This window comes from Mobula birostris, chromosome 24, assembly GCF_030028105.1.
Source record: "Mobula birostris isolate sMobBir1 chromosome 24, sMobBir1.hap1, whole genome shotgun sequence".
Taxonomy (NCBI): Eukaryota; Metazoa; Chordata; class Chondrichthyes; order Myliobatiformes; family Myliobatidae; genus Mobula; species Mobula birostris.
The window spans coordinates 58,005,941-58,032,229 of record NC_092393.1 but is presented as its reverse complement, the minus strand read 5'-3'; the positions used below and the strand labels follow the sequence as shown (position 1 = coordinate 58,032,229).

The following is a 26,289-nucleotide window of genomic DNA, read 5'->3' as shown; positions in this document are numbered from 1 at the left end:
GTTGATGCCCAGAAACTAGAAGCTGCTCATCCTTTTCACCACTGAGCTTCAATGAAGACTGTTGTGTATTCTTCTGACTTCCTCTTTCTTAAGTCCTCAATCAATTCGAAGGATTTGATTAAGTGCAAGGTTATTGTTGTGATACCGCTCAACAAGCCAATCTATCTCACTCCCATACGCCGCCTCATCACCATCTGCAATTCTGCCATCAACAGTGATGTTATCAGTGAATTTATAGGTGTCTGAGCCATGCCTAGCCACAGTCAGGGGTGTAGGCAGCATCGACGGAGGGGAATGACTCTCAGTCTGAAATATCAACTGTTTGTTGTCCAGCATAGATGCCATCTGATTTGCTGAGTTCCTCCAGCATTTTGTGTGTGCTGCTCAATAATGAAAAAGCACTTTGATGAAAGTCACCACCCTGAAATACTGGCCATTTCTCTCTGTGTGGATGCCATCTAACTTGCTGAGTATTCCCATCAGTTTTAGTTCTTTTGTAAATTTTAATAAGAGCTAAGAATATTTGGAATAGACAGGCATGGGCATAAGAGAGTTATTTTGGAATAAGCAACCAAAATCTAGCAATAACATCTGAAATATTTTCAATAGATGGAAGTATTCTTTCTCCTTGGTTTTCACTACCTAATTAGATGCTTCACCAAATCTGCATTTAATACATTCCAGAGGTTTACGGCTTGAGTGTGGAAAAAACCACCATCTGGCATTTTTCAAAACCTCTAATAGTATCATCTGGTTTTGTACAAATAACCTTTCATGATTCACTCAACAGATTCCATTTGGGATATTAAAAACAAGAATCACATTCCTCCCTTCAATCTTACTTTTTCAAGAAATATGAGGTTAATTTTCTGCACCTCTTCATAGATTATTTGCAGCCTAAAACCATTCTGGTTTCTACTGAGGCTCTTTCCAATGTCTTCACTCACACAAACAGAACAAAACTGAATTCCGCATTCTAAGGTTCTTTCATGAATCCTTGGAGTTGTTTCATTTATTTAAAATATCAACCCAAAAATTCCATTTGTCATTAAACCCATGCTTACTGGCATTCTTCATTAATCAATCACTTCATCTTTCATATTCTGCCTTTCTTACTGTTTTTATCTCCCCTTCTCCTGTCATTCCTTTTTGTGGTTTTTAATTACTTATGAATGCTATCTTGGATCATACTGTGGCTCTTTCTATAACTACAGTGGGCCATTAGTTCAAGATCTCTTTATAGCAACCTGAGAGATTAAAAATAAATCTTCCAATTCTGGCTAGCTCTTTAAAAAAGGATCACAAAAGCTCCAAACTAGCTCTGTTACATCGTTCAGGGAAGGAAACCTATTTGGACATGATTTGATTTGACTCACTCTCTGCATGATCTTTAATGTCCTCCGAAATTAAACTGTCATAGAATTACTGAAAGTGTGAAATAATTGTTTCCAAGCAAGTAGACTACAACCTTCTTACAATAAGAACGAACAAAAAATAATCCTTACAAGCTTGGCTCACCTTGGTCAGGATACAGGTCCAAATCTCTTGCAGAATCTTGAGTACCTATGTTCAGCACTGAAGGAATATTGCTGGAGATATCAGCTTTGAATTATTAAACAGCTTTGAATCATTAAGCTGAGGAACTTACCATTTGAACTCTCAGGAAAACATTGTTGTTTGTGGGAACTTGCTTTGTGCAATTTGGTTGTCGTCTTTCTTTAAGCATTATCGTTGTTATGATGAAAAAGTATTTAATTGTCTGCAAGATCATTTGGGATGTCCCAAAGAAAGAAAGGGTGCTATAGGAATACACACCTTTTCAAGCTGAGGTCAGTTAGTTCAAAGCAAAAGGACTGAGATTTTGGAAATTTTAAATAAAAGTAGTAATGACAGGAAATGCTCAGCAGGTCAGGAAGCACTTGCTGATAGAGTAAGAGATTTACTGATTCGTGTCCAAGACCCAACATCTGAACAGGGAAAGAGAGAAAAGCAAGTTTATTTTTAGTTATAGGGAAGGTAGGAAAAAGGTAGCTTGAACAATGGGAATATTTCTGAGAGTCAGAACAAATATGAGATAATATAGCACTAAGGATCAGATTCTGCCATATTGTCTGTGTTAGGTGAGCCCAGCAAATCAAGCTATACAAATCTCAGTTGAAAAACTGAGCCAAAATCACAGATGGATGACTATGAATTTAGTCCAGCACTGAAGAATACGCCATTCTTAGGACAAGATGTTAATTACATTAGTTTAACACAACAGTGTAAAGAAATTCCTTGCTCATATGAAGCCCACAGTATGAATTGTACGATAATAATACAGCAGTGTTGGCGCGTAGCCAAGTGGTTAAGGCGTCAGTCTAGTGATCTGAAGGTCGCTAGTTCGAGCCTCAGCTGAGGCAGCGTGTTGTGTCCTTAAACAAGGCGCTTAACGACACATTGCTCTATGATGACACCGGTGCCAAGCTGTATTTGCCCTACTGCCCTTCCCTTGGACAACATCAGTGGTGTGGAGAGGGGAGACTTGCAGCATGGGCAACTGCCGGTCTTCCATACAACCTTGCCCAGGCCTGCACCCTGGAAAACCTTCCAAGGTGCAAATCCATGGTCTCACGAGACTAACGGATGCCTATATAAAAATAATACAGCAACAAGTGCAAAACATCTAAATAGTCAAAGTACTACTGCTCAATACTCAATACTATCATCCCCTCAAAGCTCATGAATAAGCTTCAAGACTTTGGCCTCAATACTTCCTTGGATTCTTGATTTACTCACTTGCAGATTCTTGTCAGTTCAGTTTAGTAACAGCATCTCCTCCACAATCCCCATCAGCACAGGTGCACCACAAGGCTGAGAGCTTAGCCCCCGCTCCACTTGTTATATACAGTACTTATGCTAGTGAGGCTAAGCACAGTTCTAATGCCATATCTAAGTTTGCTAATGACACCACAGTTGTTAGCCAAGTCAGAGGTGGTGATGAGTCAGCATATAGGAGGGAGGCTGAAAATCTGACTGAGTGGTGCACAACATCAACCTCTTAATATCATCAAGACTAAGGAGCTGACTTCCTAAAGTCCATCACCATCTCCTTTGTCTCACTGACGTTGAGGTTTAGATGATGCAGCTTGCACCATTCAGTAAAAACCTCCACCACGGCCCTGCATTCATACTCCTGCCCAACCTTTATAGACCCAACAATTACTGAGTCATCAGAGAATTTTTGCAGATGCCATAACTCAGTATTGTATCTAAAGTCCAAGGTATACAGGGTAAACTGGGAGGGAGCCAATACAGTCCCCGTGGGCCCCCAGTGCCTCTTATAGCCATGTCTGACACACAGCTCTGAAGTTACACAAACTGTGCTCTGCAAATCAGGTAGCCCATTATCCAGGATACAATGGAAGTACCAACCTGCATTGAACTGAACTTTTCTCCCAGCAATCAGGCTATATGGTATTGAAGACACTTGAGAAAATCAATAAATATGATCCTCATACTGCTGCCCTGTTTATCCAAATGGGAGTAGGCTCTGTTCAGCAGGTAGATGACAGCATTGTCAACTCCAATGTGCTCCTGGTAGACAAACTGCAGGGGATCGAGGACTGATCTGACCAGGGGTCAGAGGTGAGCCAGGACCAGCCTCTCTCGGGTCTTCATGACGTGTGCAGTCAGGCCACTGGATAGCAGACATTCAAGATTTTTGGGTCAGCCCTTCTTGGCTACTGGGACCACACATAATGCCTTCCACAGAGTTGGGGCCCTTTCCAGGCTGAGACTCAGATTGAAAATGCACTGGAGAACTCCGCACAGCTGCTCAGCACACTCCTTCAGGACCTTGGGGTTCACACCACATGGTTCCGATACTTTGACATGTCTGAATTTCCTCAGAGCGCTTCTCTGGGGAAATTCTGTAGTGCTCTGTAGTGAAGATGAGTCCATGATGACGGGAGAGTTGGTAGAAGGTGGCGGCTGGGGTAGGAGAAGATCTTCTACTTCCTTAGAACTTTGTGAAAATTCAGCATGAGACCTAAAACTTTGGCAAACTTGTGTGGTGTGGTGGAGGGTGTATTGACTGAGAGCATCACAGCCTTGTAAAAGAAACACCAATGCCCTTGAACAGAAAAGCCTAGAAAAAGTAGTGGACATGGCCCAGTCCATCACAGGAAAAACTCTCCCCATCATTGAGCACATCTGCATAGAACATTTTCACAGGAAAACAGCATCCATCATCAGGGACCCCTACCACACAGATTATGCTCTCTTTTCACTACTGCCATCAGGAAGAAGGTACTGGAACCTCAGAACTCACCTCACCAAGTTCAGGAACAGCTACTGCTCCTCAACCATCAGGCTCTTGAACCAAAGAGAGTACGTCCACTCAACTTCACTTGCCCCATCACTGAACATTCCCACAGCCTATGGACTGACTTTCAAGGAATATTAATCTCATGTTCTCGTTATCTATTATTTATTTATCTATTCCTCCTTTCTGCATTTCCACAAGTTTGTTGTCTTTTGCACAATGGTTGTCCACCCTATCGGTACGATCTTTCATTGACTTTATTATGGTTATTGCATTTATTGAGTATGCCCGAAAGAAAATAAATCTCAGGGTTACATATGGTGACATAAATGTATTTTGAACTTTGAAGTATAGCAGTGCAAAAAGAAATAGAATGTGACAGCACCTTTGAGAAGGGAATGTGAAAGAGGTGACCTGTTTAAAGTATAATAGCATTAGGCAAGATGCTGTTCATGAGTCCGGTCACACAGGCTGTCAAACCACTTTTATCTTCTCCTGGAAGGTAGAGCAGAGAAAAGCGGGTAGCAGATATCCTTAACAATACTGTTTACCTTTCCTAATGCAACCCATCATGAAGATGGCCTGGGTGGAAGGATGTGACGAATCAATGCTGAGCTGGGCAATGTTTATCGCTCTCTTCATGTTCTGTTGATCCAGTGCAGAGCATTCACTGGCATTACGTAGTGAATGTTAGGGTTCTGAGGTATGCGGAAAAACAAAGGGTCCTTGAAAGTGGCCTCACAGGTATATTGGGTTGTAAGGAGAGCTTTTGAATTGAGTTGACTTTATTTCTTACATCCTTCACAGTAAAAATCTTTACATTATGTCTCTGTCTAAATGTGCAATGTGCAATCATAGTAATTTATAATAATTTATAACGAATAGAATAGTCAATGTAATATAGAATACACTCAAATCTGATGGCCAGGTGGAAGAAGCTGTCCCGGAGCCTGCTGGTCGTGGCTTTTGTGCTACGATACCATTTCCCGAATGGCAGCAGCTGGAATAGATTGTGATTGGGGTGACTCGGGTCCCCAGTGATCCTTTGGGCCCCTTTTACACACCTGTCCTTGTAAATGTCCTGAATCATGGGAAGTTCACAACTACAGATGTGCTGGGCTGTCCGCACCACTCCCTGCAGTCCTGTGATTAAGGGAGGTACAGTTCCCATACCAGGCAGTGATTCAGCCAGTCAGGATGCTCTCAATTGTGCCCCTGTAGAAAGTTCTCAGAGTCTTACTTCAGTGGTTGGTAAGTTGATGGAGAAGATCCTGAGAGTCATAGTCATAGTCATACTTCATTGATCCCAGGGGAAATTGGTTTTCGTTACAGTTGCACCATAAATAATGAATAGTAATAGAACCATAAATAGTTAAATAGCAATATGTAAATTATGCCAGTAAATTATGAAATAAATCCAGGACCAGCCTATCGGCTCAGGGTGTCTGACCCTCCAAGGGAGGAGTTGTAAAGTTTGATGGCCACAGGCAGGAATGACTTCCTATGACGCTCTGTGCTGCATCTCGGAGGAATGAGTCTCTGGCTGAATGTACTCCTGTGCCCACCCAGTACATTATGTAGTGGATGGGAGACATTGACCAAGATGGCATGCGACTTAGACAGCATCCTCTTTTCAGACACCACCGTGAGAGAGTCCAGTTCCATCCCTATAACATCACTGGCCTTATGAATGAGTTTGTTGATTCTGTTGCTGTCTGCTACCCTCAGCCTGCTGCCCCAGCACACAACAGCAAACATGGTAGCACTGGCCACCACAGACTCGTAGAACCGTCCGGCAGATGTTAAAGGACCTCAGTCTCCTCAGGCTGGATTTATGAACATTTGGAGAGGCACACTATGATTAAGAAAAGTCAGCATGGCTTTGTCAAAGGCAGGTCGTGCCTTATGAGCCTGATTGAATTTTTTTGAGGATGTGACTAAACACATTGATGAAAGTAGAGCAGTGGATGTAGTGTATATGGATTTCAGCAAGGTATTTGATAAGGTACCCCATGCAAAGCTTATTGAGAAAGTAAGGAGGCAGGGGATCCAAGGGGACATTGCTTTGTGGATCCAGAATTGGCTTGCCCACAGAAGGCAAAGACTGTTTGTAGACAGGTCATATTCAGCATGGACATTGGTGACCAGTGGTATGCCTCAGGGATCTGTTCTGGGATCCCTGCTCTTCATGATTTTTATAAATGACCTGGATGAAGAAGTGGAAGGATGGGTTAGTAAACTTGCCGATGACACAAAGGTTGGGGGTGTTGTGGATAGTGTGGAGTGCTGTCAGAGGTTACAGCAGAACATTGATAGGATGCAAAACTGGGTTGAGAAGTGGCAGATGGAGTTCAATCCAGATAAGCGTGAAGTGGTTCATTTTCGTAGGTCAAATATGATGGCAGAATATAGTATTAGTGGTAAGACTCTTGGCAGTGTAGAGGATCAGAGGGATCTTGGGTTCCGAGCCCATAGGACACTCAAAGCAGCTGCGCAGGTTGACTCTGTGGTTAAGGAGGCGTACGGTGCATTGGCCTTCATCAATCGTGGGATTGAGTATAGGAGCTGAGAGGTAATGTTACAGCTATAGAGGATCCTGGTCAGACCCCACTTGGAGTACAGTACTGTGCTCAGTTCTGGTTGCCTCACTACAGGAAGGATGTGGAAACCATAGAAAGGGTGCAGAGGAGATTTATAAGGATGTTGCCTGGATTGGGGAGCATGCCTTATGAGAATAGGTTGAGTGAACTCAGCCTTTTCTCCTTGGAGTGATGGAGGATGAGAGGTGACCTGATAGAGGTGTATAAGATGATGACAGGCATTGATTGTGTGGATAGTCGGAGTCTTTTTCCCAGGGCTGAAATGGCTAGCACGAGAGGGCACAATTTTAAGGTGCTTGGTAGTAGGTACAGAGGAGATGACAGGGGTAAGTTTTTTCTTTTTTTCGCAGAGAGTGGTGAGTGCGTGGAATAGGCTGCCAGCGATGGTGGTGGAGGCGGATACAACAGGATCTTTTAACAGACTCCTGGATAGATATATGGAGCATAGAAAAATAGAGGGCTATGGGTAACCGTAGGTAATTTCTAAGGTAAGGACATGTTCAGCACAGCCTTGTGGGCCGAAGGGCCTGTATTGTGCTGTAGGTTTTCTATGTTTTATTTGGGGGTCCATATCAAACTTCCTCAACAGACTGAGGTGACAGAGATGCTGTTGTGCCTTTTTCATCACACGTCAGGTGTGTACAGACCACGTGAGGTCCTTGGTGATGTGTATGCCAAGGATCTTAAAGCTGTTTACCCTCTCAACTCCAGATCCATTGATGTCAATAGGGGTTAGCCTGTCTCCATTCCTCCTGTACTCCACAACCAGCTCCTTTGTTTTTGCAACATTAAGGGAAAGGTTGTTTTCTTGACACCACTGTGTCAGAGAGATGACTTCTTCCCTGTAGGCCACCTCGTTTCTGTTTGAGATAAGGCCAATCAATGTAGTGTCGTCAGCAAACTTAATTAGCAGATTAGAATTGTGGATGGCGATACAGTCATGGGTATACAGGGAGTAAAGGAGGGGACAGTACACAGCCCTGAGGGCTCCTGTATTGAGAGTTAGAGGGTTGGAGGTGAGGCAGCCCATTCTTACAACCTGCTGGCGATCTGACAGGAAGTTCAGGATCCAGCTGCACAAGACAGGGTCAAGGCTGAGGCCTCTGAGCTTCTTGTTGAGCCTGGATGAAACTATGGTGTTGAATGCTGAATTGTAGTCCTTCTTCTCCAGATGTGTAAGGATGGTATGTAGAGCAGTGGCTACAGCATCGTCTGTCGATCGATTGTGTCGGTAGGCAAACTATACGGGGTCCAGTTTGGGTGGTAGCAAGCTGCAGATGTTATCCTTGACCAGCCTCTCAAAGTATTTGCATATTATTGAGGTGAGTGTGACAGGACGCCAGTCAGGCATGTTACCTTGGTCTTTTTTGGTACAAGGACAATGGTGGATAATTTGAAGCAGGAGGGCACTCTACACTGGGAGAGGGAGAGATTAAAAATGTCTGTAAACACACCTGACAGTTGTGCTGCACACATCCTGAATACTTGCCCTGAGGTGCCATCTGATCCCGCAGCCTTGCGACTGTCCACTCGTTGGAAGCATCTGCGTACCTCAGCCTTAGAGATGACCAGGTTGCAGGCTTTCCTCAGAGGCTCAAAGTTAGCAACATCGAACTGAGCATAAAAGCGATTTAGCTCATCTGGGAGAGAGAGGCCGCGATGTTGGCAGCGCCACAATTTTTGGCTTTGAAGTCCGCGATGGTATGCAGCCCTCGCCACAGGTCACATGTGCTACTCGTTGTGAATCTTGACTCAATCTTGTCCCTATATGACACATTGGCCTTCATAAATCAGGGGTTTAGGTACAGAGTTGTTATGTTATGATCAAGTTGTATATTAAAGAGGCCAAATTTGGAGTATTTGTGCAGTTTTGGTCACCTACCTACAAGAAAGAAATCAATGAGCTTGAAAGAGTGCAAATAAAATTTCCAAGGATGCTGCCAAATCATGAACACGAGTTTGAGAAAGCTCCAGTAAGTTACGACTTTATTCCCTGGAATGTAAGAGAATTGGGAGATCTTACAGAGGTATACAAAATTATGAGGGGTATAATGTAGAGTGAATACATTCAGGCTTTTTCTCCTCAAGTGGATGACAGTAGAACTGAAGGTCAGCTTTAGGGTGAAAGGGGAACATGAGGGAAACTTCTTCACTCAGAGGGTGGTGCAAGTGTGGAACAAGCGGCCAGCAGAAGTGGTAGATGCAGTGTCAATCATGACATGCAAGAGAAGTTTGTATAGGTACAGGAATGAAAGGTATGTGGAGAGCTGTGGTATGGATGCAAGTAAATAGGATTAAGCAGAAGACCAGGCCAACACAGTGTTTCTGTGCTGTTGTACTCTATGACTCAAAGCACTTGCCACACCAGGCTAAAAAACAACCCACCAGGACTCTCTCTGTGATACATCTGTATAAGTTCAAGAGAGCCATGAAGCACAAATTAATCTTTCCAGATGCTGACCAAATGGTATTGGCAATAGGCTTTTTTGATCATTGCATCAGTGTGGAGAAACCCGATGAAGTTGCTGATGATACTAATGCCTGGGATCTTGAAGCTTTTCTACAGCAGCTCTGGTGATGAGGACAGGGCTGTGCTCAACACTGCTCCAGCCTTCTTAGGTCAACAGTCATCTCTTTCATCTCCTAGGTTGTTGCTCTGACACTATGAAACAAGGTTTGCAATTGATTTCCTTTATTCCATCTCATCATGTTGTTGATCTGGCCCTTAACAGTGGTGTAATCTGCAAATCTGAACAACGAATTAGCTTGCATTTGGCCACAGTCATTGGTACACAGGGAACTGAGCATGCATTCCTGGAGAGCAACATTGTTGAGGGCGAGGGTGAATTAAATTTTATGTGAAGAACTTGTAAGTGCTATATAATAATTACCTGCCTTCAAAATAGGCCCTCAAAATATCAGTGATTGCACTTCCTAAGTGAATGGCTGGTTGTAAAATGTTTCAGGATGTCCTGGGGATGTTAAAGAAAATACATATTGTTTTTACATACTGAAGTACACAGCATCTTTTTCTTCTATCTACTGATTCTCACATTCCTACAAATAAGGTAAGAAGATACACAATAAAAGGTAGGAGACTCAGAATTAGAGAAAAATGAAGAACAAAGAAAACCCAGAGTATGTACCCCACAGACATTTAGTTTGCACCCTATCACAGACATTCCCTATTGTCCTCATGTCTCCATCACAGTAATTTAAAACATGTTAATCCTCTACCTCTTATAGCTCTCGTGAAAAATTCTTGACCCTAAACGTTGACCCTCTTTTTCTCTTCATCAATGCTGCATGACTTGCTGAGTGTTGATTTGGAATTTCAGTAATATTGGCTTCAGTTTTCACCATGAACACTGAAGCCAATAATTTCAAGCGCAGCACGGCACTCCATCAATTACTTGTACCTAAAATGTGGCACTGGGGGCAAGCAACATTGTGATTAATGACTGCACAGTATATAGGTCTTTGCATGAATGATAGCTTACAAAATTCATGCTTAACAGCTTTTGGAAACACTGGCACAGTTCCACAAGCACTTCCATCTAAGCACATTTTTGTCCTATGTACATTATGTTTCAAATATGGGAAAGTCTAGGACCAGAAGGCACAGCCTCAGAAAAGAAGGATATCCCTTTGGAACAGAGATGAGGAGGAATTCCTTTAGCCTAAGGGTAGTGAATCTGTAGAATTAATTGCAACAATTGACTGCAGAGGCCAAGATATGTGAAGGGTTTCGGCCCAAAGCGTCAACTGTACTTTTTTCCATAGATGCTCCTTGGCCTCCTGAGTTCCTTCAGCATATTGTATGTTTTGTATGTAACATTTAAAGGAGAGGTCGATAGATAGCGTAGCAATTAGCATAACGCTATTATAGCACCAGCAACTCGGCTTTAATTACACTGCTGTCTGTAAGGAGTTTGTATGCTCTCCCCATGACATCATGGGTTTCCTCAGGGTGCTCTGGTTTCCTCCCACTTTCCAAAGACATACGGATTAATTGGTCACATGGATCTAATTGGGTGGTGTGGGCTCATTGGACCTCATTGTCATGGGAAGGATGTGAGACGGATGGCAGAGATGCCAGGGGCGGGGGATGGCATGGGTGCAGACACACCCAGCCCTGAAACACCAGGCAAGGTCATTTGCTTCCAAACAATTGAGTTATTGATAATTACAGAATGTCTGTAATGTGAAGAACATTCTGACTGGCTGCATCACTGTCTGGTATGAGAGGGCTACTGCACAAAATCAAAGTAAGTTGCAGAAACTTGTAAGATTAGTCAGCTCCATCATTTTTTACTAGCCTCCATAGTATCCAAGACATCTTCAAGGAGCGGTGCCTCAGGAGGGCACATCCATCATTAAGGACCCCCACCACCCAAGACATGCACTCTTCTCATCGTTACCATTGGGAAGGAGGTACAGAAGCTTTACCCTCAGCGATTCAGGAACAGCTTCTTCCCCCTGCCATCCGATTTCTAAATGAACATTGAGCTCAGGAACACTTTCTTTAATTTGTTTTTTTTTGCACTACTTATTCTAGCTTAACTATTTAATATACACATATATACTTAATGTAACTCAGGTTTTTTTCTCTGCATTTATTTATCATGTACTTCATTGTACTGCTGCCGTAAAGTTAACAAATTTCACAACATATCCCGGTGATACTAAACCTGATTCTGAATCTCTCTGGTGCTTCCCACTCTCTCCCCTCTTTCTTCCCCATTTCCCAACAATGATTCCTCTCTCCCTGCCCCTTTCCCTCTTTCAGTCCACAATACAGACCCGTATCAGTATCAGGATCATCCCTCACATGTCCTGAAATTTGCTTTTTTTGCAGCAGTACAGTGCAATACATAAAATTACTACAGTTCTGTGCAATAGTCTTATGCAATATATACACACACATACACATGTATATACATACATACATATATTCACATATACATACACACAAACACACCCAAGACAGTACTGTATTTTGAGGAAATTATATTTTGACGGCAATAATTAACAGCAAAATTAATTAAACAGACAACACAAAGGAAATCAATTGAAGAGTAACTTTAAAATAAATACTATTCTAGCCAAATATCTATGGTACTAAAAATCCCTAAATATATAGCACTAGCTCAGTTTCACTGTGCAGCCTGGTGAAATAGATAGTTGAAACTCATAAGCAAGAGTAATGACTTCAAACTGAGCCCCAAAGAATAAAAATGTGAACCCCCCTGTAGCTTGCTAAATTTGCAAGCTTCAGACATACAACAGTCTAGTTTGCTTGCCTGACCCTAGGCTTAAACACATAATCATCAATAGTAAGAATGCCACCTGCTGATCTATGCTGTAAAAAAGAACTGATACATAAATAACTGACCAGATAATCAACCAAATCCCATGAGAATTAAAACATTGCAGACACTAGACACCTAAAATTTTAAAAAATACCAGAATCACTCAGAAGGTTAAATAACATAGCTTAAAGACCACATTTCAGAACTGGATAAAGAAAGAAAACGGTTTCAAGTTGCAAAGAGAATGGTAAAAGGATGGATAGGACAAAGAGCTGCCATGAAGCGAAGTTTCTGTGATCATCACAGCATTTCTGTGGCTGCAAATGAGACTCTAGGATGATATGTTGCCTCCCTGATGCTCTAGTCAAAACTGCCCTGCAGCAGCTGCAAGACATTCCAAAGAGGGAGGGGATAGTACCAACAACATAGGGTGAAGGTTCAGTAACATGAATATAAGAAATTAGGGATGAAATTGAAAAGGAAGGAGGTTAAAATACAATCATTTCAGGATTACTTCCTGTGTCATGTACTGGCAAGTATAAGACCAGAAGAACAGACCCAATGAATGTATAGCAGGAGAATTGGTGCAGGAGGGAGAAACTTCGATTCCTGACACACCTCGACTGGAAGGTGGGACCTGTAGAAGTGAAATAAATTACAACCTGTGGGACCAGAACCAATGCACTCATGGGTTCATTTGCTAATGCAGATGGGAATGATTAAATTGTAGGGGAATGGAAGCTTAACAAATAGAACTGAAAGACAGAAAATAAAAAGACAAAGAGATCAAGAATGTGAAACAAATAGGGCAAAAGTGCAAGATGACTAAGAATGTTAAAAAAAAAGTCAAAAGACATTTCTACAATACACAGAATATTAATATCAAGACAAACTAATCATCCATGCAGGTAGATGTAAATGGGTAAGTTCAAAGTAAATTTTATTATCAAAGTATATATATGTCACCATATACAATCGTGAGATTCATTTTCTCGTGGGCATACTCAACAAATCTATAGAATAGTAACTATAACAGGATTAATGAAAGATAAACCAGAGTGCAGACAACAAAATGTGCAAATGCAAATATAAATAAATAGCAATAAATAACAAGAACATAAGGTAAAGAGATAAAGAGTCCTTAAAGTGAGATGATTGGCTCTAAGAACATTTCAATCTTACTTCTGGTAAGATGGTAGCGTATTCAGACACAGCAAACTCTCGGGCACCAACCAAAGGTGTTTTTGCCTTGTTAAATGTCTTTGTTACAATAGCAAGACAATGTCGGACTCCAAGAACTTCAGGTACTGCAAATCTACCCCATCGGTGAGCCGCTCATTGGCAGGGATGCTGGACTGGGAGCAGACCACATTGCTGCCTGCTACAGAAAGGCATCAAAGGCATCGGAGTTGGTCCGCAAAGGCAGCTTGCAGTGATTGTCTTGAATGGTTCACTTACAATCGCAAGACCCTGTTGGATACTGATAATGTAAGATGCCCCAGGACTGCTTCCCTTGTTTGGTGGCTTTGTAGGAGTTTTGTTTTGTAGGGTAATCAAGCCCTGCCACAGCTGTTGAGCATCCTTCGTTGAATTTCCATTTCGCCCGTGAGATAGCTTTCTTGGTCTCCAGACCTGAATGCCTCTGACCTGACCCTCAGCAGATTTCAGATCTCATATTTCATCCTGGGCTTCTGATTAGGGAAGACTGTGAATGATTTAAGTGGAGACACAGTCAGCAACATGCTGTATTCAATCAGATCTCTAGATGAGTGTTCGAACATGGCTCAGTCCACTAACTCAGAACAATCCCGTAATCACTCTTCTGCCTCCCGCGACCACCTCTTAGTTGTCTTTATTTCTGAAGCCTTGCATTTTAGATATTGTCTGTATGCAGGTAGTAGGAATACAGTCAAATGGTCCAATTTGTCAAAATACTAGGAAAGGAACAATAGGCAACCCTTATCATAGTGTAGCAGCGGTCATGTGTGTTGGGACCTCTGATGCTACCAGTTATATGCTGGTGATAATTGGGCAGGGTTTTCTTCATACAAGCCTGATTGAAGTTTCTGACTATTATTTGAATTGCATCAGGGTGGGCTGTTTCTTCTTTGGAAATGGCATCACCCAGCATCATGAGTGCTCAATTATAGACAGCCGTGATGTTATATACACTGCAGTCAGAACTGCCACATCAGAGCACCAACAAGAATTAACCATAAAACACACACCTCCTCCCTTTGCCTTACCCGAGTCCACAGTTCAAGACCATTCTGTAAATTGTGAATCCTTCTGGTCTGACTGCTGTATCCGGTACATCCCAAGATGACCAAGTTTCAATAAAACGTATAATTGAGATGACTTTCATCTGCCTCTGATACAGCAGTCTTGCCCTCACATCCTCAGTTTTGTTCTCCAGTGACTCTACATTTGCCAAGATGATGCTGGGCTTAGAGGAGGCCCCATCCCTATGCACTTCAGTCTGGCTTGGGTTCCTCCTCTGCTGCCATATGTTCGATCATAGCGATGAGCCTTAAAGGCACTGTGTATGACTGGCCCGGATTCTTCAGTTGATTCGAAGATCATTGAGGTGATTTAAAAATCCATTGTTTGGAGGAAAGTTACATTGAAGCAAAAGTGATTAAAAGTAAGTATATTCAAGAGGAATTTTGGAACAACTTTCTGCAGCCAGAAAAGTCACCCATAATCGCCAGTGCCACCTTTTTATGTCATCTTGTTTTGGCTACAGAAGCACAGCTGCACAACGATCAAGGATGGGAACTTATCATCCAGCTGTATTCAAAATTTAGGAAAGATAACAAAAAAAGAGAAAAAGGTTGGGACAGTACAGTTCGTTTAAAAAAAAGAAAACAATAATGAGAAAAAATTATGATGTTAAATCTTTCAGTAGAGCAAAGAAATGCTGTGACAGAAAACATAGGTGGGGATTGTATATGTATCCCTATACAGAAGTGAATGGTATTAAATGGAAAATTAGAGATTTAGGCATTGATCATGAGACACAGGAGCAGAATTGGGTCATTTGGCCCATTGAGTCTGCCCTGCCATTCTATCAAAGCTGATTTACTATCATTCTCAACCCCATTCTCCTGCCTTCTCCCCGTAACCTTTGATGCCTTTACTAATCAAGACTATCAAACTCTGCTTAAAAATACCCAAAGACTTGGCCGCCACTGCCATCTGTGGCAATGAGTTCAATTCATCACCTTCTGGTTAAATAATTTCCACCTCATCTCTGTTCTAAAAGGACGTACTTATATTCTGAGGCTGTGACCTCTGGTCCTACTGTTGAAAACATCCTCCCCTATATCCACTCTATTTAGGCCTTTCAATATTCAATACGTTTCAATGAGCTCCCCCCTCATTCTTCTGAACTCCAGCGAGCACAGGCCCAGGGGATTCAACTATAAGTATAGGTGATTTTAATCTATATATTGTTTGGGCAAAACAAATTCAAAATTAAAGGTGAAATTCCAGTAACAAGTTTGTGATGTTGAACTAGTATGATGAGAAACCAACTCAAGAACAAAGTTTTCCTAGACCAGGTATGTACTATAAATTAATCCCTTCTCATATATAGTATTACAGTATGGGGTCCCTTGGGGAAAATCAAGCATAACATAACAGAATTCTTCATTTAAGGTGGAAAGCAAGAGATTAATTCTGAGACCAGGGTCCTGAATTCAAATAAAGCAAAGCATGAAGGTATGAAGCCACAAGTTGGCTATGATAGATTGAGATAATTTACTTAGAGTACTGGCAGTGGAGAATCGATGGTTAGTATTCATGGAGGGCATAGATGAATGACAGGAATTGTTCATTGCTGTCTACTGCAAAAATAAAATGGTAAGCTTAACTGTGGCTTACAAAGGAAATTAAAAACAGCATTAGATCCACAGAGGAGAAATATAAAGTAGACAGAAAAAGCATCAAACCTAACCACTGGGAGCAAGTCAGCAGAGGACAATAAAAAGGGTCGATTAAGTTGGTAAAACAAGAGTATGAAAATGAGCTCAAAAAAATACAAAAAGTGCAAAACTGAGAGAAATAGATTGGTAAAAACAAATGTCGGCCCCTTACAGTAGAGCTATGGAAATTTGTAATGGAAAACAAAGGGACAAACAGACCACAAAGGATTAGTTCCTATGACAAGTGCAAGGTAATGTAGAAACATGAGAATGGAACCAATCGATGTACGGCTGAAGAAATGGTGCAGGGGAGACGGATTTAGAACGCTGGGTCATTGGGACCATTGTGGGCATTGTAGGACCTCCACAAGCAGAGATGTGACCAGAATCAGTGTATTTGCAAGTATATATGGAATGATTTATACTGGAATAGCAGAAAAACTGGAACCCAAGTGTGAGGCAATGTAAGAGAAAATAAAGATACAAACAAAAAACAGATCTAAAAAGAAAGAAACATTCAGTAAACACACACAATCACAAACAAGACAAAATCTGCAGATGTTGGAATTTTAAGTAACACACACACAAGATGCTTGAGGAACTCAGCAGGCCAAGAAGCATCTATGGAAAGAGTACAGTTGACATTGCAGGCCAAGACCCTTCAGTAAATCAGTCACAGACAGAAGTTGACTTGCTCAGAAGATATTTAACAAATTTCTACACTCATCAAACGTTTACACAAAGAAAAACTGCCTTTAAATGAGATTAACTTGATAAATAGTTGACAATTTACACTGAGCATTCCCTTGATCCTTTAAGTAAATTACTGACTTGCTGGAATAGTTGCACATTTATTGACCAAATCAAGAGCAAGTGAGAAAGGTATCAAATATGCTTCAACTAATGCTTGCAAGTTCTGTCCTCATTAATTTCCATGTGTGTAACATAACAATCCCTATCAATAAATATCAGACTTCACCCTCGAGACTGGACAATAAAGGAAACTACTCACAAAATACTAAAATTTTGTTCTAGATTGCTCTACTCAATAAGCAATTCAATGTGTGTGACATCTCATCGCAATGCAAAGACTACGTAAAACAGTACAGTAAAATCATGTATTCCAAACCATACTAAAAGAAACATCTACTCCTTACCCATTATTTGCCCGCGTACCTTTTGTTACCAATTACATCTCCTCAGCAGAAAATATTGCCCTCCACTGTATTACATTTCAAAGATACTACCCAAAATAGTTACTGATTCAAAATGGACTTGTCAGGAAGTAAGGTTTTGACTCAAAAGATTAACAATTCCTTTCCTCATAAAGATGCTGTTGGACCCTTCTGAGTTCTTCCAATAAATTGCTCTGTATTTCAGTATCTGCAGTCTCTCAAATCTATGGATAGTAAGCATTTGAAAAGCATAACACTGAAGATGTCAGAATTTTGAAAAAACAGAAAAATCCTGGAGAAACTCAGCAAGTTAGGCAGCATTTGTGGAGAGTGAAATTAAGTTCATGCTTCTAATCAATAAAAACTCACTATTCATGCCTTTTGCATGAGAGAAGTGATAGCTGTGTTAATTCATCAGCAGCATATATCTATTCAGTTCACAATGGTGATGCTGAAACTCTAGTTGCCTGTGATATTAATTTTGCATTGCAATCACACCTTTCCATTTTTGGTTTTCTTACTGTTCCAACAGAGCAATCCAAAGAAAAGGCAAAAAATGGAAAGAAGGTAGGATGACTAGAAGACCATAAATCCATACATCATTTTTGTAAACCTCCTTTGAATCCTCTCCAACGTCAGCATATCCTTTCTTAAATGAGCCCAAAACTGCTCACAGTACTCCACGAGGCCTCACCAATGTCTCATAAATCCATAACATTACATCCTTGCTTTTATATTCTAGTTCTCTCGAAATAAATGTTAACATTGTATTTCTCTTCCTCACCAATGACTCAACCTTCAAATTAACAATTGACAAGATTGAGTCAAGATTCACTATGAAAAGCACACATGACTTGCGATGAGGGTTGCATACCATCGCAGACTTCAAAGCCAAACATAGTGGTGTTGCCAGCGTCACGGCCTCTCTCCCAGATGAGCTCAATGACTTTTATGCTCATTTCAATGTACTAACTTTGAGCCTCCGAGGAAAGCCACCGCTACAACCTGCGACCTGGTCAACTCTGAAGCTGAGGTATGCAAATATTTCCAATGAGTGGACAGTCACAAGGCTGTAAGATCGGATGGCATCCCAGGGCAAGTACTCAGGATGTGTGCAGCACAACTGGCAGGTGTGTTTATTGACATTTTTAATCTCTCCCTCTCCCAGTGTAGAATGCCCTCCTGCTTCAAATTATCCACCATTGTCCCTGTATCAAAAAGGACCAAGGTAACATGCCTGAACAACTGGCGTTCTGTTGTGCTCACCTCAGTAATAAGCAAATGCTTTGAGAGGCTGGTCATGGACTGCATCTATAGCATGCTACCACCAAAACTGGACCCCCTACGATTCACCTACCGACATAGCCGATCAACAGACAACGCAACAGCCACTGCTATACATATCATCCTTACACATCTGGAGAAGAAGGATGCTTATGTGAGAATTCTATTCTTGGACTACAGTTCAGCATTCAACACACAATTCCATTCAGGCTCGACAGGAAACTCAGAGACCTCAGCCTTGACCCTGCCTTGTGCAGCTGGATTATGGACTTCTGTCAGATCGCCGGTAGGTGGTTAAAGTGGGCTCCCTCACCTCCACCCCTCTGACTCTCAACACAGGAGCCCCTCTGGGCTGTGTACTGTCTCCTCCTTTACTCCCTTATACCCGTGACTGTCTCGCTACTCACAGCTCTAATCTGCTAATTAAATTTGCCAACAACACTACATTGATTGGCCAAATCTCAAACAATAACGAGGTGACCTACAGGGAATAAGTCATCTCTCTGACACAATGGTGTCAAGAAAACAACCTCAATGTCACAAAAACAAAGGAGGTGGATGTGGATTCCAGGAGGACTGGAGATGAGCTAACCCCCATTGAGATCAATGGATCTGGGGTGAGAGGAGAAACAACTTTAAGTTCCTCAGCATCCACATTACCGAGGACCTCACGCGGTCTGCACACACCAGCTGTGTGGTGAAAAAGGCACTTTGTTAGTTGCCTTCTGTTGGTTTATAAAAGCTTCCCAATCCTCTATCGTCTCACTAATTTTTACTTTATTGTACACCCTTTTTTTGGCTTTTATGCTGGCTTTGACTTCCCTTGTCAGGCATGATTGTATCATCATACCTTCAGAACATCTTTTCTTTGGGATGCATCTATCCTGCACTTCCAAATTGCTTCCAGAAACTCCAGCCATTGCTGCTCTGCCGTCATCCCTACTACTGTCCCCTTCCAATGCCTCTTCTCTCATGCCTCTGTAATTCCCTTTCCTCCACTGTAATACTGATGCATGTGACTTTAGCATGTCTCCTTCTCAAATTGCAGTGTGAGTTCCATCATATTATGAGCTACTCTAAAAAGATATCGAGTAGGTATTCTACAAATTCCATTGCTTAAGGTTCAGTAGAAACCTGATTTTCCCAATCTACCTGCATATTGAAGTCCCCTATGATCATCATAACACTGACATGCATTTTTTCTCTCTCCGGTTATAATTTGTAGCCCACATTTTTGCTATTGTTCAGAGGCCTGTATATAACTCCCATTAGGGTCTTTTTACCCTTGCAGTTTCTTGGCTCTACCCAATCTAGTGTCACCTCTTTCTAAGGATTTGATTTCATTTTTTACCAACAGAGAAATCCCACCCTCTCTGCCTACCCTTTCAATATGATGTGTATCTTTAGACATTAAGCTCCCAGCTGTAATCTTCTTTCAGCCACAATTCAGTGATGCCCACAGTCATACATGCCAATCTGTAACTGTAACAAGTTCATCCATCTTATTCCATATACTGTGAACATTCAAATATAACACCTTCTGTCCTGTATTCATCGCCCTTTCCAATCTCGTCCCCCTTTTACACTGCATCCCATTGGCCGCAATTTTGCCCTACATCAGCCTCTCCTTGCTACACACTGCCTCTGTTTGTAAACCAGCTAACTGCCCCATCCTCAGACCGATCACTCTGATTCCTTGAATTAAATTGACTTTATTTCTTATATCCTTCACATACATGAGGAGTAAAAATCTTTACATTACATCTCCGTCTGAATGTGCAACTTAGATGTGACTCTCAGTTCAGCTAGCAGCTTATACTAGGGAAAGACAGCCTTTGGCCCGGCCAAACTTGAGAAATCTTGTTTGGGTGTCAGTAACTCCAGTTGAACTCTGTCTTTTTGTGTGTTTTCACCCCAGTTGTCAGTCTGTGGTTTTGTATTGCTATGTGCTCCTGCTCTGCTCCGGCCCCTGTATTACTGAGTACTCGTCTCTCATCTGTTTCTCACTATTACCTGTATTGCTGCCACCTGTGTCTGATTGTGCTCCACCTCTCATCTTCTTCTCTGTTTATTGCTCAGTGTATTTCAGTCCTGTGTTTTCACCTGTTTGTTGCCAGATTGTGCCAGCGAATTTTCCTGAGCCTTTCCAGCATTTGTATCTGTACTCTGTCCGTCTGAATATCAACTCTGCCTGTTTCCCGATTCTGGTTTTTGGATTTCTCTGGATGTTTTGATCTATCCTGAACTTTGACGCCAACTTTGTTTGCACCTCGGGATTTGTTACTCAACTAATATCACTGTGTGCACAGTGCTGGGTCTGTGATTGGATCCCTGCTCCAGCATCCTGACATTGGGTGGATTCTGTGTGATGTGTTCCCGTTACAAATCAGTACCATGAAATAACAAACAGTATACAATATGCAATTAAACGATTGAGCTTTATATTTCTTAATTTGACTATAGGGTTAGTAAAGAAACAACCTAAAAAAGGGTCCATTCTCAAAAAACAGTCTATTTCACAATGCTGGAGCTCACTTTTTTCCCGTCTGTCGTTCTCAATCGATTTTCTCCCTAGACGTCAACTCCCGACCCCATTCCAAGTCCACTCCAGCCTGTAGTCTACAACTTCCCCGTTCTGGCATCTTCTCTCTTCATCTTCCGCCGAACAAAAGACCGCAAAATCACTTCTCTCAGACCCGCAGGAAAGAACAACCTGCTTCTCATTGGATGGCACACATCCCAAAACCCCTATTATCTCTAGTCATAACCCAAACATTGCTGCTAGAGAGAAACCATTACATTAGCAGTGAAATATTACAGTACATTACATATAGTAGTTTGTAATAAATAGTATGTGCAACAGAACAGTCAATATAGCATAGAAATACAATTATATCAGTGTGAATTAAACAGTCTGATAGCCTGGTGGAAGAAGCTGCCCCTGAGCCTGTTGGTCCTGGCTTTTATGCTGTGGTACCACTTCCCAGATGGTAGCAGCTGGAACAGTTTATGGTTGGGGTGACTTGGGTCCCCGATGATCCTTTGGGCCCTTCTTACACACCTGCATCTGTAAATGTCCTGAATAGTGGGAAGTTCACATCTACAGATGCACTGGGCTGTCCACACCACTCTCTGTAGAGTCCTGCGATTGAAAGCAGTACAGTTCCCATACCAGACAGTGATGCAGCCAGTCAAGATGCTCTCAATTGTGCCCCTGTAGAAAGTCCTTAGGATTTGGGGACTCATGGCAAACTTCTTCAACCGTCTGTGTTGAAAAAGGCACTGTTGTGCTTTTTTCATCACACAGCCAGTATGTACAGACCACATGAGATCCTCAGTGATGTGTATGCCAAGGAACTTAAAGCTGTTTATCCTCTCAACCCCAGATCCATTGATGTCAATAGGGGTTAGCCTTTTTCCATTCCCCTTGTGGTCCACTACCAACTCCTTTGTTTTTGTGACATTGAGGTAAAGGTTGTTTTCTTGACACCACTGTGTCAGGGTGATGTCTCCTTCTCTGTGGCAGATCATTCCACAGACTTACTACTCTCTGGCTTACAAAATTCCTCCTTACCTCAGTTCTAAAGGATCACCCCTCAATTTTGAGGCTGTGCCCTTAGTTCTGGATACCCCCACCACAGGGAACATCCTCTCCACATCCACCCAATCTAGTCCTTTTAACATTCGGTAGGTTTCAATAAGATCCCCATGCATTCTTCTAAATTCCAGTGAGTACTGGTCCAAAGCTGCCAAACACTCCTCAAATGTTAACCCCTTCATTCCTCAAATCATCCTTGTGAATCTCCTCTGGATTCTCACCAATGACAACACATCCTCTCTGAGATATGGGGCCCAAAACGTTGACGATACTCCAAGTGCGGCCTAACTAGTGTCTTTTTCAAGACTCAGCATTATCTCCTTATTTTTATATTCTATATCTCTTGAAATAAATGCCAACATTGCATTTGTCTTCTTTACCACAGACTCAACCTGTAAATTAACCTTCTGGGAGTCTTGCACAAGGACTCCTAAAGTACCTCGGTACCTCTGATGTTTAAACCTTCTTCCCATTTAGATAATAGTCTGCACTATTGTTCTTTTTACCAAAATGCATTATCATATATTTCCTGACACTATATTCCATCTGCCACTTTTTTGCCCATTCTTCCAATTTGTCTAAGCCCTGCTGCAAACACATTGCTTCTTCAGCAAAACTTAGCCCTCCACCTATCTTCATATCATCTGCAAACATTCCATTATCTAAATCACTAACAAACAATGTGAAAAGTAGCAGTACCAATATTGAACCAAGGGACACCACTAGTCACCGGCAGTCAACCAGAAAAGGCCCCTTTTATTCCCACTCGCTGCCTCCTGCCTGTCAGCCATTCCGCTATGTCATGAAAGACACTTGCACATTGCTCTGAATGTATGGTACAGAGCATTCTGACAAACTGCATCAAACCCTGGAAGGTAGACTCCATTACACAGGATCAACAGAGGCTGTACCAGGCTTATACAAGTGCCTGAAGACTCACCTTCAGCGATTCAGGAACAGCTTCTTACCCTCCACCATCAGACCTCTGTATTGTCAATGATCCCACAAACACAACCTCATCCTTACTTATGTCTTTTGCAGTTAGTGTAGTTTTATGTCTTTCTCATGTAGTGCTGTCACAAACCAACAAATTTCATTTAAGTTAGTGATAATAAATCTGATTCAGATTAGTCCTTCTCTTTGTTCTCTTTTACCCCTCACTGTCTCCACAAATTGAAATAAACTTGTTTCCTCATTTTTCCAGCTCTGATGGAAGCTCACTTCACTGAAATGTTAACTCTACCTGTCTCTACAGATGCTGCTTAATCTGTTGTGCATCTTTACCACCTTCTATTTTTATCTTGGATGTTCCGTATGTCTACACCTTGACAAGAAATTTCAATAGGCTTTGTCACTACAGCTGTTGATTATCCAGTTACAATATTCCAACAGTTTTTATTAAATAACAGTCTAGATCAAGTCCACTGTAATGAAGCATAATACTACTAGGATTGTCTAATTCAGTGAGTACTGGAACATCAATCCAAGACCTTCTTGTCAGAAGTTACTGAAAAGCTCATTATCAAAGTCTTTAAACTAATTTTGGCTATCAATGTTTCATATTAGGATACATCACAAAAATATAACTTTAAGATTCAAAATTGTTTATTTCATTCTTCAGTTCACAAGTGTAAAGGAGAATGAAATGATCATTATTCCAGATCTGACACTGCATTAAATTGTAGCTATGCAGCATATACTGAACAGACTAATGTAAATCTTGAGTTCTAAACCTGGGCAAATTTTTCATTGAAAACAAACTTTCATTTGAAATTACTTCATTGAAGCAACAAATATGAGTGTAACCAGAACCAACCTAAAGGTACAATCTTCTTCTTAATTCTGAACAAATGTTAGACAAGTGGCACAACCAAGATGATAACAGATGACATAAAATAGTTGCTGTTAAAAGAAACACTAACCTGTGAGCACCTCGTGGAAAATCAAGAGATGCATCATCTTTAGAGCTGGTTCTCCAGGACTTACTGGATTTTGAATCACCTGCACCGAGCTCACCCGTTACCCACTCTGGTATTCCCTCAACAGTGTTTTCAGGTGGCTTTGCAAAGCTGGGTTCATCAAAGTAGATGGACTGCAATTCATAAAAGAAAAAAAAACAAAGAAGTTGATTTACTGAAACTTCTATTTCCAAGAGATAAAGATTATAGCCTTTTATTTGCCAGTAAATTCCAAACTCTGGGCTAATATCAATCTTCAAATGATTCTAAAGTGTAGTTTTCCTCTATAAATCTGACAAAATATAGGATGTTCATAAAATATTACAGTTCATAAAGCATATTCTTCAAGAGAGTGAACCTTCGTAAGGTACCAGGCCCTGAGAAGATGTACCTGGCAGGGTACTGAAAACATGTGTGTAACATCTGATGGGAGTGCTCAAGGGCATCTTCAATCTATCATTCTTGCAGTCAAATGCTCCCACCTGCTTCTAAAGGGCATCAAAGGTGTCCAACAGCAGAGTGAGCTGCTTCAACAACTATCACCTGGTAGCACTCATATCTACTGTGATGAAGTGCTTTGAGAGTTTGATCATGACTAGAAATTGTAGTGGGTAGACCCCCAGGATAAAGGAGTGAGTAAAGGTGTCATGCCTAAAATTCAGCTCAGGCTCCAAAAGAGCTTCTCAAGATTATTAGGCCAACATTATTTGTAAATTCATTAATAACCTGCACATTAATACAATAGTAAGGGCAACAGTGACATCTAAAGAAAATATTATTAACTGCATAACTTCACAAAATCATATAGAAATATTGAAATATCGTAATTATTGGAATTATTGTATTTATTTTGTTCAACACTTCATACCATGTAAGAAGGCAGTGTTTTAAGAGATCCAGGTTCTGGCCTTTGTGTGAATGGCCCTTCAAGGACTCCCCGTCTGAGCATGTGTAGTAGAAGCTTGGCATACATGTTACGATTTTTCCGCCCCATGATTCCTGCTCCAGCTCCAGATGGATCGCACAATTTCTTAATCCATAATGCACATCTCTGCCGCTCTATAGCATACAGACAGAATTTTCAAAAATGACAATTATTCCTAATAACATAGCAGCAGAGATAAAGATGCTACAGCAGGAAAATGCGTAGATTAAATCCTTTACTGGAGTATATGGAAAGTACTACTGGAAAATAACTTGGAGATATGTAAAATAAGCACTGCAAACATGCCGTGACAGCAGAAAGAAACTAAGAGATATTTAGAGTTTCTAATATTGCAGTCCTGTACAATCAATGCTGTTGGACCAGAAACTCAAACTACAACTGAATTCAGATTTCTCAAGATATTAAATTAGAATGAAATTCTTCACAGAACATAAAACTCAAACCATGATATTGGAGCTACAGCAGGATAACCTTCGGCTCATACAGGAAAATGAGGAGGTGACAGATTCAAGGCAGTCACCCCTAAGTTGCAGGAGGAAGATACCTGGCTGGCTTTCAGGAAAGAGAAAAGGAATAGGCAGCCAGTGCAGACTACCCCTGTGGCCATTCCCCTCAATAATATGTGTACCATTCTGGATGCTGTTGTGGGGGGTCGGGGGGGGAGAGAATAACCTACCTGGGGAAAACTGCAGTGACCTGATCTCAACACTGAGTTTATCTCTGTGGCTCAGAAGGGGATGGGGGATAAGAGGAGTGTACTAGTGATAGGGGATTCTATAATTAGAGGAGCAGAAAGCAAGTTCTGTGGACATGGAAGAGATAACCAGATGGCATGTTGCCTCCCAGGTGCCAGGATCAGGGATGTCTCGGATTGCGTCCAAGGTATTCTAAAGGAGTAAGGTGAACAACCAGGGATTCTGAAGAGAAAATATAGTTAGTTAGCTAAAAGCTGTAAAGCAAGACCTCCAGGGTAATAATCTCAGGATTGCTGCCTGTGCCAAGCACCACTGAGGGTAAGAATAGGATGATTTAGCAGATGAACTTGCGCAGGACAGGTTCCCGGATTTCTGGATTATTGGAATCTCTTCCGGGGAAAGTATAACCTGTACGAAAAGGATGGGTTGCAGCTAAACCCAAAAGCGACCAATATCCTTGCACACAGGTTTGCTAGAGCTGTTGAAGAA

At 41.5% G+C, this 26,289-nt stretch overlaps 1 protein-coding gene across 6 annotated transcripts in view; it reads right to left on the bottom strand.

Moving 5' to 3' along the window:
- The window catches only part of cep112 (centrosomal protein 112), a 546,977-nt gene that overhangs the window by 489,321 nt on the left and 31,367 nt on the right, over nucleotides 1-26,289 (bottom strand). For all 6 annotated transcript variants that reach the window (XM_072242065.1, XM_072242069.1, XM_072242070.1 and 3 more), the window contains exons 3-4: nucleotides 25,028-25,218; nucleotides 24,124-24,293 (exon numbers count right to left, since the gene is read on the bottom strand). In XM_072242065.1, the coding sequence (XP_072098166.1) occupies nucleotides 24,124-24,293; nucleotides 25,028-25,218 (361 nt within the window). The remainder of the gene's footprint in view (nucleotides 1-24,123; nucleotides 24,294-25,027; nucleotides 25,219-26,289) is intronic.